The sequence below is a fragment of the Pagrus major genome, chromosome 2 (genome assembly GCF_040436345.1).
Source record: "Pagrus major chromosome 2, Pma_NU_1.0".
Classification (NCBI taxonomy): Eukaryota; Metazoa; Chordata; class Actinopteri; order Spariformes; family Sparidae; genus Pagrus; species Pagrus major.
In genome coordinates, this window is record NC_133216.1 from 663,698 (window position 1) to 681,151 (window position 17,454).

The 17,454-nt window shown below is 45.3% G+C and overlaps 2 protein-coding genes across 2 annotated transcripts in view; one reads left to right on the top strand and one right to left on the bottom strand.

Moving 5' to 3' along the window:
* Window positions 1-450: 450 nt before the first annotated feature.
* Window positions 451-12,270, bottom strand: LOC141015101 (sodium/potassium-transporting ATPase subunit beta-3-like). The gene is made up of 7 exons (XM_073489020.1): window positions 11,986-12,270; window positions 6,323-6,451; window positions 3,232-3,330; window positions 2,352-2,539; window positions 1,983-2,033; window positions 1,647-1,733; window positions 451-819 (listed from the first exon to the last, which is right to left on the bottom strand). Exons 1-7 carry the CDS (start codon window positions 12,266-12,268, stop codon window positions 652-654), a joined length of 1,005 nt encoding a protein of 334 aa, XP_073345121.1. The 5' UTR covers window positions 12,269-12,270; the 3' UTR covers window positions 451-651.
* A 1,964-nt stretch (window positions 12,271-14,234) lies between these two features.
* The window catches only part of LOC141011605 (mannan-binding lectin serine protease 1-like), a 12,816-nt gene continuing 9,596 nt past the window's right edge, over window positions 14,235-17,454 (top strand). Inside the window, exons 1-2 of the mRNA XM_073484801.1 lie at window positions 14,235-14,406; window positions 14,506-14,571. Of these exons, the coding sequence (XP_073340902.1) occupies window positions 14,235-14,406; window positions 14,506-14,571 (238 nt within the window). The remainder of the gene's footprint in view (window positions 14,407-14,505; window positions 14,572-17,454) is intronic.

Genomic DNA, 17,454 nt, shown 5'->3' on the forward strand with positions numbered 1-17,454 from the left:
CAGAACCAGAACCACGTCTGAGCCAGATCAGGACAGAACAAGGAACAGGTCTGAACCAGATCAGAACTAGGAACAAGTCTTAACTAGATCAGGATAGAACCAGGAATAGGACAGAACCAGATCAGGACAGAACTACAATAAGGGCTGAACCAGATCAGGACAGAACTACAATAAGGGCTGAACCAGATCAGGACAAAACTAGGACTAGATCTAGACAGGATGAGGAGCAGGTCTGGACCAGATCAGGACAGGATCAGGACCAGGTCTGGACCAGATCAGGAAAGGATCAGGACTGGGTCTGGACCAGATCAGAACAGAATAAGGCCCAGGTCTGGACCAGATCAGGACAGAACTAGGAACAGGCCTGGCCCAGATCAGGACAGGATCCGGACCAAGTCTGGATCAGATCAGGACAGGATCAGGACCAGATCTGGATCAGATCAGGACGGGATCAGGATCAAGTCTAAAGGGTTGTTCATATTATCTCTTAGTGGTCCAGATCTGGTTTTCCTCACAACAGTGTTAACAGAGTAAACCAGATTCAGACATCCGGATCAGATCAGGTCTGGATTACAAAGTGTCTGGTACTGGAGATCTATTTCCAGTTTAAACCCAGTTTGTGGTTTCCATGGCAACTGACAGAGCGTCCGGTTATTCTGACACCTTGACCCGGAAAGTGACGCGACCCATGAACTTGTCCCGGTCGTCGTCGTTACGCAGGTCTGAACCCTCGACTTTACACTCGACCGTCTGCTCCACGTTATAATCTTCTTTTGTCAACAAGAGCTGCACGGCGACCACCGGCTGCACGTACCCCGCCTGCCAAAACAGAGAGAGAGACAGGTAGGGTTAAAGAGAGAGAGACAGGCAGGGTTTAAGAGAGAGAGAGTCAGGTGGGGTTAATGAGAGAGAGACAGGTAGTGTTTAAGTGAGAGAGACAGGCAGGGTTTAAGAGAGAGAGAGTCAGGTAGTGTTAAAGAGAGAGAAACAGGTAGGGTTTAAGAGAGAGAGACAGGTAGGGTTAACGAGAGAGAGACAGGTAGGGTTAACGAGAGAGAGAGACAGGTAGGGTTAAAGAGAGAGAGACAGGTAGGGTTTAAGAGAGAGAGACAGGTAGGGTTAACGAGAGAGAGAGACAGGTAGGGTTAAAGAGAGAGAGACAGGTAGGGTTAAAGAGAGAGAGACAGGTAGGGTTAAAGAGAGAGGGACAGGTAGGGTTTAAGAGAGAGAGACAGGTAGGGTTAAAGAGAGAGAGACAGGTAGGGTTAAAGAGAGAGAGACAGGTAGGGTTTAAGAGAGAGAAACAGGTAGGGTTTAAGAGAAAGAGACAGGTAGGGTTAAAGAGACAGGTAGGGTTAACGAGAGAGAGAGACAGGTAGGGTTAAAGAGAGAGAGACAGGTAGGGTTAAAGAGAGAGAGACAGGTAGGGTTAAAGAGAGAGGGACAGGTAGGGTTTTGTTTTTAATTTTGTCTCTAAAATTCTTACATATTGTTCCATTAAAATATAATCTGATGTTGAAGATCCATGATAATAAAAACACTCATTATTATTGTTATTATTATGATTGATGATTATGATAATAATAATAATAATAATAATAATAATAATAATAATAATGAAGAAGAAGAATACATTATTTACTCACATGAGCTCTCTTGCCGTAGTATGGGAAAAACATTTTATCCAGACGACCTTCTGGTGGGAAGTACTGCATCTGTAATGGGCTGTCTCTCTACCAGACAATGAAAAAAAAATAGTTCAAGTTATTTTTTTAAAACTGTTAGTTTGTGTTTCAGCATGTTTGGATTTTTACCTGAACAGCATTGCAGTCTCTGATTGGTTAACGAGATACTGAGACTGATTAATGTCAGGAGGTGTATTTTCCCTGTATGTTTGCTGGTGATTCAGCCTCACAGCTGCATTATTGGATAGCTGGTAGTGAAGTGTGTTTCTGTATGAAATGTGTGTGTGTGTGTGTTACCTTGGCAGTACAATTGATGTAGGGGTCCCCTCGTGGTTTCAGTCCAATGACCTGCAGACAGACAGACAGACAGACAGACAAACTGGTGTTGTTTGTTTTCATATTTATATAAAGTTTACATTAATAATTATTTACAATCAAATTTGACACGTTTTGGACACAGTGTCGGTTGAGAGCTTCAGGTCTGTGAACCTGTATGAAAGTCAGCAGATGACAGATTAATGTGACATCACTCTCCTCAGCTCGTCCTTCAGTTTCATGACAGTCATCTTATTGTGCTCAGACAGAACACTGATGCTTCATGACTGAAGTCAGAGTCACAATCAGGAGTTTGAGCCTCACAGCCTGACTAAGCAGTGTTCTACTGACCCGGTTCATCTTGATGATGATACATGGTTTCCCCTCAGCATATCCGAAGCTGGTGTCGGGCAGACCGGAGCACTGACGCAGCGTGCTGCGTTTAAACTGACAGACTTTCTTTTTCGGCTCGTCGTCCTGTTCAGTGTATTCACCCACCAGACACAAGTCGTTCCCCTCCTGAAGACTGTCGTTATAATCTGCAGAGGAAACGAACAATTAAACAAATCTCCTTCTTTTAACTGTTAGTACATTATGCTGCCCTCACCTGTCTACACCGCTACCCTCACCTGTCCACACCGCTGCCCTCACCTGTCCACACCGCTGCCCTCACCTGTCCACACCGCTGCCCTCACCTGTCCACACCACTGCCCTCACCTGTCCACACCGCTGCCCTCACCTGTCCACACCGCTGCGTGCATTAAATCATCATAACATTACAGCTTGACCTTTGACCCTGTCTTCTGTCTGTGCTCTAGGTTTCAGTTTAGTTGTTTCCTGTTTTATTTTGTAGGTTTTACTCTCATCATGTGTCATGTTGTGATACTTCCTGTCTTTGATTGTTTCTGCCTTTGTGATCGCCTTGATTCGTGTCACCTGTGCCCCTCAGGTGCGTTTAGTCTTTGCGCTCCTTCTCATTTGGTCAGTTCGTCTTTGGACTTAGTGTGATCAGCGTTCAGCCTTTGGTTATGGTGTTTTTGGACCTGGCCTGTAATTAGAATCTGATTTTTGCTTGTTCCTCACTGATGCCTGTTTGGGACTATCTTTTCTGATTTTGTCCTTCCTGCCTGACCATTCTTTAAGTCTTTTTGTTATTAAATCAACTAACTGCACCAGCTTCACGTCGGTAGTCTGAATACATCTTGCTTCTCTGCAATCTGCTTCTACTTACTCTGCAGGAGGTCGTGCAGTTGTTGGGTGTACTGGTTGTAGTTTGTTGGGTCACTGCGGTTAAAGGAGATTTCTGCTGCATGAGGACGAACCACCAAACCTGGATTTGACAAAAGATATCTGAAATCAATAATAAAACACTGAAAATCTAATGACTACAACAGTAGAGATGTGTTCATATAAAAACGATCAAGTCACTCACTAAGACAGTCATTAAGATTTTACTGCTCCCAGAGGAGAAATGCGATTATGTCTGTCTGCAGAACATAAACATTTATATACCACACAAACATAAATACATTATTCAGTACAAAGAGCATGAATACATTACAGAGTACTTGTTGTGTTTTGTGATTAATAAGCTGTGGAATGAAGAAGTGCTCTGGTAGAAGAGGATAAGCTTCAGCTAAAAGGTGTTTTTTGTGTATGCGGTCAGAGGGGAGTAGAGTGAAACATGAAAAAAAGATGTTTCTAAGGTCATGTGAGTGCAAATTATGTCTGTAATTGAGCTCTGAGAGGTTGAAGGTGGTGGATCAAGGATTTTGGGAGAATGTGTGTAATATGTGACAGCTCATTGTTGTTGGGGACGGACAGCATGTTGGGGACGGACAGCATGGTGGGACAGCAGCAGAGTCTCATGGATTAAACTATGCTTTGGTCAAGCAGTAACAGAAGATGGGGGACTGAGGAGCAGTGAAGTGTGAGTCAAAGCTGAGTTTGTTGTCCAGTGTAATTCTGAGGACTGTGAAGTCATCGACCTGCTCTGCTGTCACACCAGCAATGGAAATGTCTTATTAACATTCACCTGTAGATACAGTGGTATGCAAAAGTTTGGGCACCCCTTAGGAAAATCACTGCATCAGTTGTCACTTGCTGAGCTTTTGAAGCAGCAACATTTTAACATATGTTATACCTTATGGAAACAGAAACATCTCAGTAGTGAAATCATTTTTATTGGTCCAACAGAAACATTTTTATGTGCATTTAAACAAAAATAGGCATGTGCATAAATTTGGGCACCCCAAAGAAATAATTCCATTAATATTTAGTAGAGCCTCCTCCTATAGCCACAGACAAGTCCCTTAAGTCTGGCAGGTGGTATTTTGGCCCATTCCTCCATACAAAACGCCTCCAGTTCAGTCAGGTTTCTTGGCTTCCGTGAATAGACAGCCTGCTTCAAATCAATCCATACATTTTCAATGATGTTAAGGTCTGGGGACTGGAATGGCCATTCCAGAACATTGTACTTGTGCTTCTGCATGAATTCCTTGGTGGATTTTGAACAGTGCTTAGGATCATTGTCCTGCTGAAAAATCCAACCCCGGCGTAGCTTCAACTTTGTGACCGACTCTTGAACATTCTTGTCATGAATCTGCTGATACTGAGAGGAATTCATGTGGCCCTCAACTTTAACAAGGTTTCCAGTACCTGTGCTAGCCACGCAGCCCCATAACATGATGGACCCTCCACCAAATTTCACAGTAGGCAATAAGTTCTTCTCATGGAATGCAGTGTGTTTTTTTCACCATGCATACCTCCCCTTGTTCTGACCAAATAACTCTATCTTAGTCTCATCTGACCACAGTATTTTTTTCCAACATGCTTCTGGCTTGTCCAGATGTGCTTTTGCATACCTCATGCGACTCTTCTTGTGATGAACACTCAGGAAAGGCTTTTTGCGCATCACCCTTCCAATGAGCTTTTCCTGGTGCAAAGTACGCTGGATTGTGGAACGATGAACAACTACACCATCAGCAGCCAGATGTTCTTGTAGTTCTCTGGAGGTGGTCTGTGGCTTGTCTGTGACCATTTTAACCATCCTTCGCCTGTGCCTTTCCTGTATTTTTTTCGGCCTACCACATCTTTCCTTCACAAGGACTGTTCTTGTGGCCTTCCATTTCTGCACTACATTTCTGACTGTGGAGACAGACAGTCCAAACCTTCCAGATAATTTCTTGTACCCTTCTCCTAATTCATAATAATGAATTATCTTAGTTTTTAGGTCAGTGGAGAGTTGTTTAGAGGCCCCCATGTTGCCACACTCTCAGAAAGAACCTAGGACAAGCACAGCCAGCAATTACCTATGTTAAACAGCCTTTTTCATGATTGGTTCCACCTGTCTTTGTAATTGAAGGTCTCACAAGCTAATCAAAGCAATTTTGTACTGCAACCTGTCAGCTATAAATCCCTACAGGTCTTGAAATGAATGCGATTAAAAGGGTGCCCAAATTTATGCACATGCCTTTTTTTGTTTAAAGGCACATAAAAATGTTTCTGTGGGACCAATAAAAATGATTTCACTACTGAGATGTTTCTGTTTCCATAAGGTATAACATATGTTAAAATGAAGTTGCTGCTTCAAAAGCTCAGCAAGTGACAAACTGATGCAGTGATTTTCCTAAGGGGTGCCCAAACTTTTGCATACCACTGTAGTTACATTAACACTGCTAACTGAAAGGAGAAATAGACTCAATGATTATGATAATGATGCTGGTGGTGAGTTTCCTCAATAGACTCAATGAATGATAATGATTAGTCCTCACTGGGTAACTGCAGTCATTAGTTCACAGAGTGTAGAAGAAGAAGAAGAAAAAGAAGGACAGCAACAGCAAAAGAACAGCAACAGCAGAAGAAGGACAACAACAGCAGAAGACGGACAGCAACAGCAGAAGAAGAACAGCAACAGCAGAAGACGGACAGCAACAGCAGAAGAAGAACAGCAACAGCAGAAGACGGACAGCAACAGCAGAAGAAAGAAGTCTGTCACTGATAAAGTTATCCAGTAAAGTTGGCTGATGGTGACGGAGCTTCTCTTCCATGGATCATGTTAAATGAAGAAGATTGTGATCAGCAGGGGTCGAGGAGACAAGCATCCTCTGGTCATTTCTTATCCTTGTAGGTGAACCAGCTGTAGACTGACAGCTGACATGATGGTGTTGAAGTACATAATGATTATTGATTGGTTGATCACTCCAACAGGCTGATGATGAAAGAGTTCTGCATGGTGTTTTTACCAGACCTGGTTAAAATGATCATTTTGAGTGTGAATTCAACAGGAAGTTAAACATGAGAACCTGCTGTCATCAACTCACCTGGATTGGCCACTCGGTCCTGATAGCGGGGGACGTTGTCATCCAGAGTCTGTAACATCACCCACATGGTGAGCGTGAACATTCCCGCCAGAAACCCATAGAAGACAAGGTAGAAGAGGAGGATGAGACCTGAGGGAGACAGGAAAAAAAAAAAATATATATATATATGTATATATATATATATATATATATATATATATATATATATACAACAGAGGAAACAAACGCTGAACAGTGATTGTAACTGTGTGTTTGTTTTCTGATAGCACTGTCCAATCAGATCGCTGGATCCTGCTCACTCTCCAGCAGCAGGCTGCTCACATCACTCTATGCTGTAATATACTGTGATACACTATAATACACTATAATATACTTTGATATGCTATAACATACTATAATATACTGTAATATAATGTAATATGCTGTCATGATTGTGGACTTTGTGTGTTGGTTGTTCTGGGTGCTGTGAAGCTTTTTTGCAGGAGCTGGCCGTGGTTTCTGTGGTCAGCTGGAGCTCCTGCACTTCACACATCTGTAGCTCATCTAATGATCCATTACCAGCTTAAATACTCTGGCCGTCTCTACAAACGCTGCCAGATTGTTTCCATATTACTACGTGATATCCATGGCTGAACCTCTCGATCTATTTCTAGTGTTTTTTTTACTTGTTTGCCAGGCAGCTGCCTTCCTCGTCTAACCTTTGAATCTCCTCATCATTCCAAGAGCCACTGCCATCCCGAGCTCCAGCGCCACAGCACACACTCGCCTGTCTCCTGTGGAACGCCAACGACAGCTTAAGCTTTGTATTTACTGTGGTCAACCCGGACACTTCAACGCATCCTGCCACTCAATGCCAAAAAGACAAGGCTTACCAGTAAAGGAGAGCACCCTGGTGAGCCAAACTTCTTCCCTTTCCAGCTCTCTCCAACACATTAATCTCCCTGCCTCTTCACAAAGGTCACATGACTGGTCCCTTGATTCCCCTAAGACAGTTAATGCCGAGCTAGCAGACTTTAAGCTACTGTCACTCACCATATTCAGCCTTTGAACTTGGTAATTTCTGGCAACCATTGTGAACAAGTCCAGCTTTTTGTAATTCCCTCTTCTGCTTCATCTGTCGTTCTCTGTCTCCCCTGGCTCAAACTCCACAATTCTCACATTGATTGAAACACTTCCACCATCTGAGTGTTTTTTGCCATTCCCATTGCCTGCACTCAACCAGCCCTGCCTACAAGACATCTGCAACAACCCCTTCCATGCCACCTGATCTGTCCCTGGTGCCACCAGACTACCATGACCTGGCTAAGGTTTTCAATAAGGAGTTAGCACTATCCCTACCTCCTCACAGGCCCTATGACTGTGCCATACACCTCCTCCTCGGAGCCCCATTTCCTCTATAATCTGGCTGCCCCGAGAGAGCGGCCATGGAGAAGTATATTGGAGATTCACTTGCAGTGGGCATATTCTGACCTTCCTCATCTCCTCTTGGGGCCAGGTTCTTCTTCGTGGATAAAAAAGGACAAGACGCTATGCCCACATATCGACTACTGCTTGACTATGACAAAACCATCAAGAACAAGTTTCCTCTCCCTCTGATTGACCCTTCCTTTGAGCCTCTTTGCCATGTACAGATCTTCACAAAATTGGACCTCCACAAAGCCTATCATCTCGTCTGCATCCAGGAGGGGAATGAATGGAAAACTGCTTTTAACACCCCACTCGGACACTTTGAATATCTGGTTATGCCATTGGGACTCACTAACACCCCTGCTGTCTTCCAGGTCCTCATCAATGACATCCTGTGTGACATGCTCAATAATTTTGTATTCATCTGCCTCGACAACACTTTGATTTTTTTCACGCACAACTGAAAAACACACAAAATATGTGCGTCTTGTGCTCCAGAGGCTACTGGAGAACAAGCTATTTGTCTAACCAGAAAAGTGTGAGTTCCACGGCCCTGCCGTCAGTTTCCTGGGATATGTGATTGTGCAGGGACAACTCCAGCCAGACTCCTCTAAGATAGAAGCAGTGGCTGAGTGGCCAGCACCTACTTTCTGTAAACAGCTACAATGCTTCCTGGGTTTCCCCAATTTTACAGAGGGTTCATCCATGATTACAGCAGGGTTACAGCCCCCCTGACTCGTCTCACCTCCACCCTTTGCTTGATCCCCCAAAGCCAACTCTCAGGTTCAGAGTTATTCACCAGTTCTCCAGTGCTCATACACCCTGATCCCTCTCATCAGTTTTGTGGAGGTAGATGCCTCTGACTGCAGAGTGGGAGCTGTCCTCTCCCAGCGCAATACAGATTCCCAGAAACTTCATCCCTGTGCCTTCTTTTCCCGATGCCTGTCGTAGTTATGACGTGTCCTACTTAAGTTCTGCTAAATGCCTGCACTTGTGGCAAGCCTACTGGTCCCTTTTTTCAGCTGTTTCAACTTCACCCTTTCCTACCGACCTGGATCCTGCAACGGCAACCCAAACCCCCTCTCCCCCCTGTACTCCCCTGACACTGCTTCTTATGAATCTTAGCCTATCCTGCCCCTGCCCTTTGTTGTCAGTGCCGCCTCCTGGGAGATTGAGGCTATCGTTAAGGAGGCTCAGCTTACTCAGCTGGATCCAGGTACTTGCCCTGCTAATCACATGTTTGTTCTTGACTTTGTCAGATCCCAAGTCCTGCAGTAGGGGCGCTCCAAGATCACTTGTCAGCCTGGTTTCTATCGGTCCCTTCAGTTTCTCCAGCAGCACTTTCTGACTTCACCCCGACCCCGCATAGCATGACTCATGGGTTTCATGGCATCCCAACAGACATTGTGTCAGACCGAGGACCGTAGTTTGCACCACAGGTGTGTTGCTCATTCTGTAAAACACTGGGAGCAGTCTAGTTTTACCTCTGGTTACCACCTTAGTCTAATGGCCAAACAGTGCAGGTCAATCAGGACCTGGAGACGGAGCTCCCATCCCATGTTCTCCCTGGTCAAGCCAGTGTCATCCAGTGATCGCTCTCCTTTTCCGATGTTGCCAAGGGTGAGGAGCAGCTCAGAATACCCGGCTTTCTTGGATGGTGTCCTGGAAGGGGTGCCATTCCATCTGGGAACACTGGGGGACTTCAACACTCACATGGTCAGCAATGGAGAAACCTAGAAGAGGGTGATTGGGAGGAATGGCTTGCCTTATCTGAACCCAAGCTGTGTTTTTTTATTGGACTTCTGTGCTAGTCATGGATTGGCCATATCAAACACCATGTTCCAGCATAAGGTGGTTTATAAGTGTACTTGATACCAGATCACCTTAGGTTGCACCAAAGGTTGATGATTGACTTTGTGGTTATATCATCAGATCTGTGGCTGTATGTCCTGAACACTCAGGTGAAGAGAGGAGCAGAACTGTCAACTGATCACCACTTGGTGGTGAGTTGGATCAGATGGCATGGAAGGCTGCTGGATAGATCTAGTAAATTCCCAAGACCTGGGGGGGTCTTGGGAATTTGCCCATCCAGTCTACATGTGTTTTGTGGACTTGGTGAAGGCCTACGGCCGTGTCCCCCAGTGAGTACTGTGGGGGTTACTACTGGAGTATGGGATACCAGGCCCGTTGCTACGGGCCATCTTGTCCCTATATAATCAAAGTGAGAGCTGTGTCCGTATATTCAGTCTAAGTCAAACACATTCCCGGTGGGTGTTGGAGTCCTCCAGGGTTGTCCCTTGTGTCCTATCCTGTTTGTGATATTCATGGACAGGACCTCAAGGCGCAATGGTGGTGAGAAGTGTCTGGATTAGGAACCTCAGAATTGTGTCTCTGCTTTTAGCAGACAACGTGGTTCTTCTGACTTCATTGGTCTGTGACCTCCACCAGTCACTGGGGCGGTTTGCAGCCAAGCGGTTGGACCTGAGCCAGCACCTCTAAGTCTGAGGCTACAGTTCTCTGCCAGAAAACAGTGGATTTGAGCTTCTGCCCCAAGCAAAAGAGTTTAAGTATCTCGGGGTATTGTTCATGAGTGTTTGTGGGATGAAGCGTGAGATGGGCAGGCTGTGGCGTGATGTGGAATCAGCAGTACTGCAGATGTTGCACCGGACCATCATGGTGAAGAGGAAGCTGAGCCAGAAGGCAAAGCGCAAGGTTTACCAGCTGATCTATGATCCAACCCTCACCTATGGTCATGAGTTGTTTGTTGCAAAAAAATTAGATCACAGAAAGAAGAGGGTGAAATGAGTTTCCTCTGTAGGGCAGCTGGGCTCTGCCTTAGAGATAGGGTGAGGAGCTTGGACATCCAGAGGGAGCTTGGGGTAGAGCTGCTGCTCCTTCATGTGGAAGAGTGCCAGATTGGGTGGTTGTGCATCTGATTGGGATGACTCCAGGGCGCCTCCCTTGAGAGGTTTTCTGGGTTTGACCAACCTGGAGGAGACCCTGGGGCAGACCCAGAAACTGCTAAAGGAATATTTTTTCTCATCTGGCCTGGGAACACCTGGGGATCCCCCAGGAGGAGCTGGAAAGTGTTGCTGGGGAAAAGAAGTCTGGAATAACCTACTGAACCTGCTGCTACCACGACCCAACCCCAGATAAGCGGAAGACAACAGATGGATACTATAAGGTACTGTGATATACTATACTATACTATAATGTACTGTGATATACTGTACAATAAGGTACTGTGATATACTATAATATACTATAAGGTACTGTGATATACTATAAGGTACTGTGATATACTCCACTATACTATAAGGTACTGTGGTATACTATAATATACTATAAGGTACTGTGATTTACTTTATAAACATCATAAATTAATAAAACGTGATGTTTTTTAAATCATAAGGATGTAATGAAACAGACAGGAAGTGACATCATGAATTTGTCACAGACTCATCACCGTGGACACCAGATTGTGTTGTACTGTGATATTAACATTGTAGTGATCGAGGAAGTAATGATATTTGACCCTGAATCATCACTCTGCCTTCTACACAAACTGCTCATTTAGCCAATCAGCACACAGAAGTGACCAAACTAGCGCACATAAAATCTGACCATTAATCAATATTATATTAATTTAACATGATCATGTTTTAATGTTTCCAGAAATCACTTCAATAACTACAAAATATGCAGTCCAATAAAAAATATACTGTGTCAACATGTTTACTGTAATGGTAATACACAGTATTCTACAGTAATGTACTGTAATACACAGTAACATACTTTAGTACACTGTAATGTGCAGTAATATGCGTTAATATATTTTCATATGAAAATATACAATATACTTGAATATACTGTAGTATACTCTGATATACTGCAGTATTATAAAGTAAGTGTATCTATAATGCCATCTAACATCAGTAAGACATGCACGCGCGCGCGCGCACACACACACACACAAACACATACACACGGTACTGATCCTCTGATGTCCGTGCTCGACTCGGTTCGGCTCAGCTCGGCTTGGCTCGGTTCAGCCCAGTAGGCGTCCTGAAGCTCAGAACCGGACCGGGTCAGAGCGGGTGTGTTTAGCCTCCATTAATCAGACGGACAGACAGACAGACATTCATTCAGACAGACAGACAGATGGAGAGTGAGACAGATGGAGAGTGAGACAGTCAGACAGACACTCTCTCTGCGCTCCAGAACCAGAACCGGTTCTGTGTGCAGGCCTGTCTTACCCCAGCTGCTGGCGGTCCGGCCCAGGAACTGTCCAGTCCTCGGGTTGTAGAAAGAATCCTTCCAGGACTCCTTCTCCTCCTTCTTCTTCTCCTCCTTCTTCTCCTCCTTCTTCTCCTCCTTCTTTTCTTCCTTCTCCTCCTTTTTCTCCTCTCTCATCTCCTCCTGTTTTTCCTCATTCACCTCCTCCTTCACCTCCTCCTTCACCTCCTCTTTCTGCTCCTTCATCACCTCTTTCGGCTCCTGGTTCGGCTCCTGGTTCTGGTCCTGTGGGCTGGACGACATGCTGGCGCAGCGGGTCGTGCCGGACTAAACAGAGCCGGGCTAATCAACACTGAGCGGGCTAATAGGCGGGTTAAACCAATCCGTCAGATTAGAGAGCGGAGCTCGTTCGGTGGCTGTTCAAACACACACACACACACACACACACACACAAACACACACACACACACACACACACACACACACACACACTCACTGCTGCAGAATGAGGCGCATGCGCAGTACAGAACCCTGGGGTGAGGGGTTGGGGGTCTGCCGTGATGCTGGTGAGCTGCACTCTGTTGTACAATAAATCTTAGATGAAGCGACAACAAACCTCCGAACCTGTCAGAATTATAATATTTATCATATTACAATATAGTTATAATATTCAAATATCAAAATGATCCTCTGACGGTTTGTAAGTGACACAAACACAACATAATTAACATAAACATATTTAATGTGTTTATTACGTGACACTGTTCTCACATCATATATAACTCCACCTGATCACACGTGATCTACAGGGTCCAAACATCACCTGGTAGAACAGAACAAAACAGAACAGAACAGAATCAGATTCTGTGCATGTTGCTGAGGTTCGAAGATGTTTTGCTTTTAATCTTAAAAATAAAATGCTGCATGTTTAATTTCATAAAGAAACAGCTGCTCTGAAATCATTTCATATCAAACTGAAATTATGTAATCACACCAGAGCTGACAGCACGTCACGTGACCACAGTGATGGCACCTCATTGGATAAAAACAGGACGATGTAGTGCTGATGTCACACAACCACACACACACACAAACAGAGGGAGGAAGGCACGTGAGGAGGAGGAGAGGACACAAGGAGAGGAGAGAAGGGGAGATGGAGAGGACACAAGGAGTGTTTCGTCAAAAAGGATCCAAACATAATGTCGGAGCCTCGCAGGCAGGAAGACGTAACAAAAAGCAGCTCTGTTGAACCAAATAACCAGCAACAAAAAGCAAGAAAAACTGAAAACACAAACCAGGAAGCAACGCAAATGTAATGTGAGGAGAAAACAGACATTACATTACATTTAGCAGACACTTTTGTCCAAAGCGACTTACAATAATTCATACATACACTGATGGCGGTGGCTGCCATGCAAGGTGCCGACCAGCACATCAGGAGCAGTATCTTGCCCAAGGACACTTCGACATGCAGACCAGGGGAATAAAACCAGCGACCTTCTGATAACAAGATGCTTGCTCTACCCATGAGCCACAGCTGCCCACAGACGTAGAAACACAGACTTAAATACACAAGAACTAATTAACAATTGAAACACAGGTGAGCACAGAAAACAGGTGGGAAAATGAAAAAGACAGGAAGTCTAAAGACACATGAGGAGAGCCTTTCAACATAAACCAAGAAAGAACAAAACTACAACTCAGGACCAAGACAGTGCCTCCACACAGACAAACCAGTCAAAATCTGCCCAACAGCTGGAGAATAAAAAAGTCAACTGGGAATCAGGAGGAAACTCAGTCTCAGCAGGGAGTACGGAGTTCTCCGGTAGACGGCCCAGGGGCTGCATGGATGGGCAAAACAGGTGGAGCTGGAGACCTCTGGAGGTGGCAGGAGGCAGGTCTGGAAGGAAACCAAAAGACAGGGGGAAAGGGCAGAGCAGGTCCAGATGGCAACCAGGACCTGAAGGCTGGTGGATTAGGTGGAGCAGGTCTCAGGGATGACCCAGAAGCAGAACTGACTGGTGAAACAGTGGTGAAGAAGGAATTTCTCTGGAGGTCAAGCAGGAAGCTGGCAGTTGCAGTCTGGCAGTTGCAGTCTCCAGCCACCAGAGACTGGTGGCTGGAGACCAGAGCAGGAGATTGGAGACAGGGCAGCAGGACTGGGGCATGAGGCTTGTGACAAAGCAGCAGGACAAGAGGTGGCAGCTGGAGGTCAGTGAAGACTCCTAACTGATATCTGGGAGATCTGGCTGTGGGTCCACTGGGGTGGATGATTGAAGGTCTAGAGCAGAAGTCAGTCAGATCACCAACTGAGGCTGAGGATCAACAGGTGTTGGCGGGGCTGCTGACTCAAGAAATAGACGTGGTCAGCCAACTCAGGAACAGGCTCAGAACCATAAGAGGCTCTGGTATTCCTCAGGTGTTCCTCTGGCGATCCTCAGGTGTTCCTCAGGCATTGTGCTGGTTTTCCTCATGCATTCCTCAGGTATTCCTCAGGTATTCCTCTGGTGTTCCTCTGGTGTTCCTCTGGTGTTCCTCAGGTGTTCCTCAGGTGTTTCTCAGGTGTTTCTCAGGTATTCTTCTGGTGTTCCCCAGGTATTCCTTGGGTATTTCTCAGGTACTCTTCTGGTGTTCCTCGTGTATTCCTCAGGTGTTTTTCCAGGTACATTTACATTGACATTTAAGGCAGTTAGCAGTAGCTTTTGTCCAAAGTGACTTACAATAAGTACATTTGCCACAAGAAAGAAACCACAACATATCACCATCGATAAAGTAGAAAAGAACAAATAAAAACAATTTTCAAGCCCTCATCTGAGCAAAGTAGCTGCTATTTATCAAGGATACCTCAAGTACATATGTGCTATGATGTAAGTGCTGAGGGTAAGAACATACAAGTGCATATACGTTTGTTCTGGGTTTTTTTTTTTTAGGGGGTGGGAGGGAGTCATTCTATGCGGGGTCGAGGTGAAGTCTGAACAAGTGAGTCTTGAGTCTTCTGCAGAAGATGGCGAGTGACTCTGCTCTGTCCTCACGTTGGTCGGGAGTTCGTTCCACCACTGAGGCGCCAGAACAGAGAAGAGTTGTGACTTCGCTGGGCGACCTCTGTTTGCTCTCAGCGATGGCGGTACCAGCCGGCCAGCTGATGTAGTAGAGCAAAGTGCTCGTGCTGGGCTGTGTGGTCTGACCAGTGTTTGGAGGTAGATGGGTGCAGTTCCTTTGACGGCCTTGAAGGCCAGCACCATCGTCTTGAATCGGATGCGGGCCGCAACAGGAAGCCAGTGGAGGTCACGGAGGAGGGGGGTCACATAGGAGAATTTGGGTAGATTGAAAACGAGGCGCGCTGCAGCGTTCTAGTGTTCCTCAGGCATTCCTCAATGTTTCTTGGGTATTCTTCTAGTACTCCTCCGGTATTCCTCAGGTGCTCCTTAGGTGTTCCCTTTGGAAAACTGTTGAACGGTGGAAGAATCATGTCAAACAGGTCAACCTGCTGAACTCTGAGGAAGTTCTGCTCAGTTCAGGTGGAAAAGTTCAGCAGCAACACCAGAGAGCCTGACACACACCAGGTGCAGTCCATAAGGGCTTCATTAATTTCATGATTTTTAACTTCAGTTTACCCAAACACAACATCGAACATATCAAATCAAACATACTGTACATATATATATATATCAATCACATATAAATATAATCACATATATATACATATATATATACATATATATATACACACACACGTAATATATATATATATACACACACACGTATATATATATATATATATATATATATATATATATATTTATATATATATATATATATATTTATATATTTATACATATTAACATACAAGCAGTGTCGTGTTGTGGACACTTCCTGTGGTCGAAACTGACTCTGCAGCTCTAACAGCAGATCTGTGACATCACATGATGTCATTGTGATTAAATATCATGTGACATCATGCCAGGTAATGTCATCAACACACACACACACACACACACAGAGAGAGAGAGAGAGAGAGAGAAGAACATGGCTGCTTTCTTTGTGTCTAAAAATATTAAAATTTATGAAAAAACAAAGATTTAATCTCCCCCTCTCTCCCTCTCTCTCTCCCTCTCTCTCTCTCTCTCTCTCCTCTCTCCCTCTCTCTCTCCCCTCTCTCTCTCTCCCTCTCTCTCTCTCCCTCTCTCTCTCCCCCTCTCTCTCTCCCAGCAGCAGCAGGGGGAGGAGTCAGCAGGGTTAGGATGCTGTCAGGTTGCCGTGGTTTCAGCCTCTCGTTCCTTGTGGCCACTGTCGTTGGGGATGTGTGTGTGTGTGGCTGAAGGGTGTGTGAGGTGTGTGTGTGTGTGTGTGTGTGTGTGAGCCGTGATTCTTACAGCTGTGAGGATATATGACGGGAGGACAGAGGGAAGGAAGAGAGGAAGGAGGTGTTGAAGGGTGGATGTGGATTAACGTCGCTGCAGACGAGTCATCGTTTCCTCTGAGTCGCAGAGATCTGTGAGGACGACAGGAAGCTTCATCACTCCATCTTTGTTCCTGCACACAGAGGACTGAAGGAGGGGAGGAAGGAGACACTGAAGGAGGACACTGAAGGAGACAGTCCAGCAGGAGATGGGAGGGAGTTTGAGTCATCGCTTATCCTCCGGTAAGCCTCCTCTCACCTCCTCTCTCCTCCTCTCTCCTCCTCTCCCCTCCTTCGTCTCTTCTGTTGATCGCCTTATCACACTTTTTTTTGCTGGTGAAAAATGTCGATCTGTTTGTCATCGAATCGCTCGCTGACAGTGTCAATAAAGTCTGTTCAAAACACATCTGGCTCCTTCACACCAGACAACATGGCCGCCATCTTGGATCTGAAGTTACAGATTAAAGGAAAATTCCATTTGAATGAAAATCAGACTCTTATTTTGAAAGAGCTGTCCATCAGGTGAATGTGTTATGATCCTCCAAAGTTCAGACAGGAAGTGGTTCCAACATGTACTGACAGCCGCCTGTTTGATCTGATCAATATTAGTGATGATCACTTCCAGTCGTCTGATACAGACCAGAAGTTGAACAGATATTATATCACCTGATGGATCAACACTAATGATTGACAGGTGTGATTGTTTCAGGGTCAAAGGTCGTCATCAGAGTCAATCTAATGGCGAGATTGAGTTTAAAGATCAAATAATAAAATAAATATCAGCTGAAAGATCTTTAGAGGAGGAGGAGAGGAGGAGGAGGAGGAGAGGAGGAGGAGAGGCCAGAAACACAAAGTGACACAAAACTCCTCCTCCTCCTTTTCCACCTCCTCCTCATCTCCTCCTCCTCCTCTCCTCCTCCTCCTCTTCTCCTCCTCCTCTTCTCCTCCTCTCCTCCTCCTCTTCTCTTCCTTCTCTTCTCCTCCTCCTATCCTCTTCCGCATCTCCTCCTCCTCTTCCTCTTCCTCTCTTCCTCATCTCCTCCTCCTCCTCTCCTCCTCCTCCTCTTCCCCTCCTTCTCTTCTCCTCCTC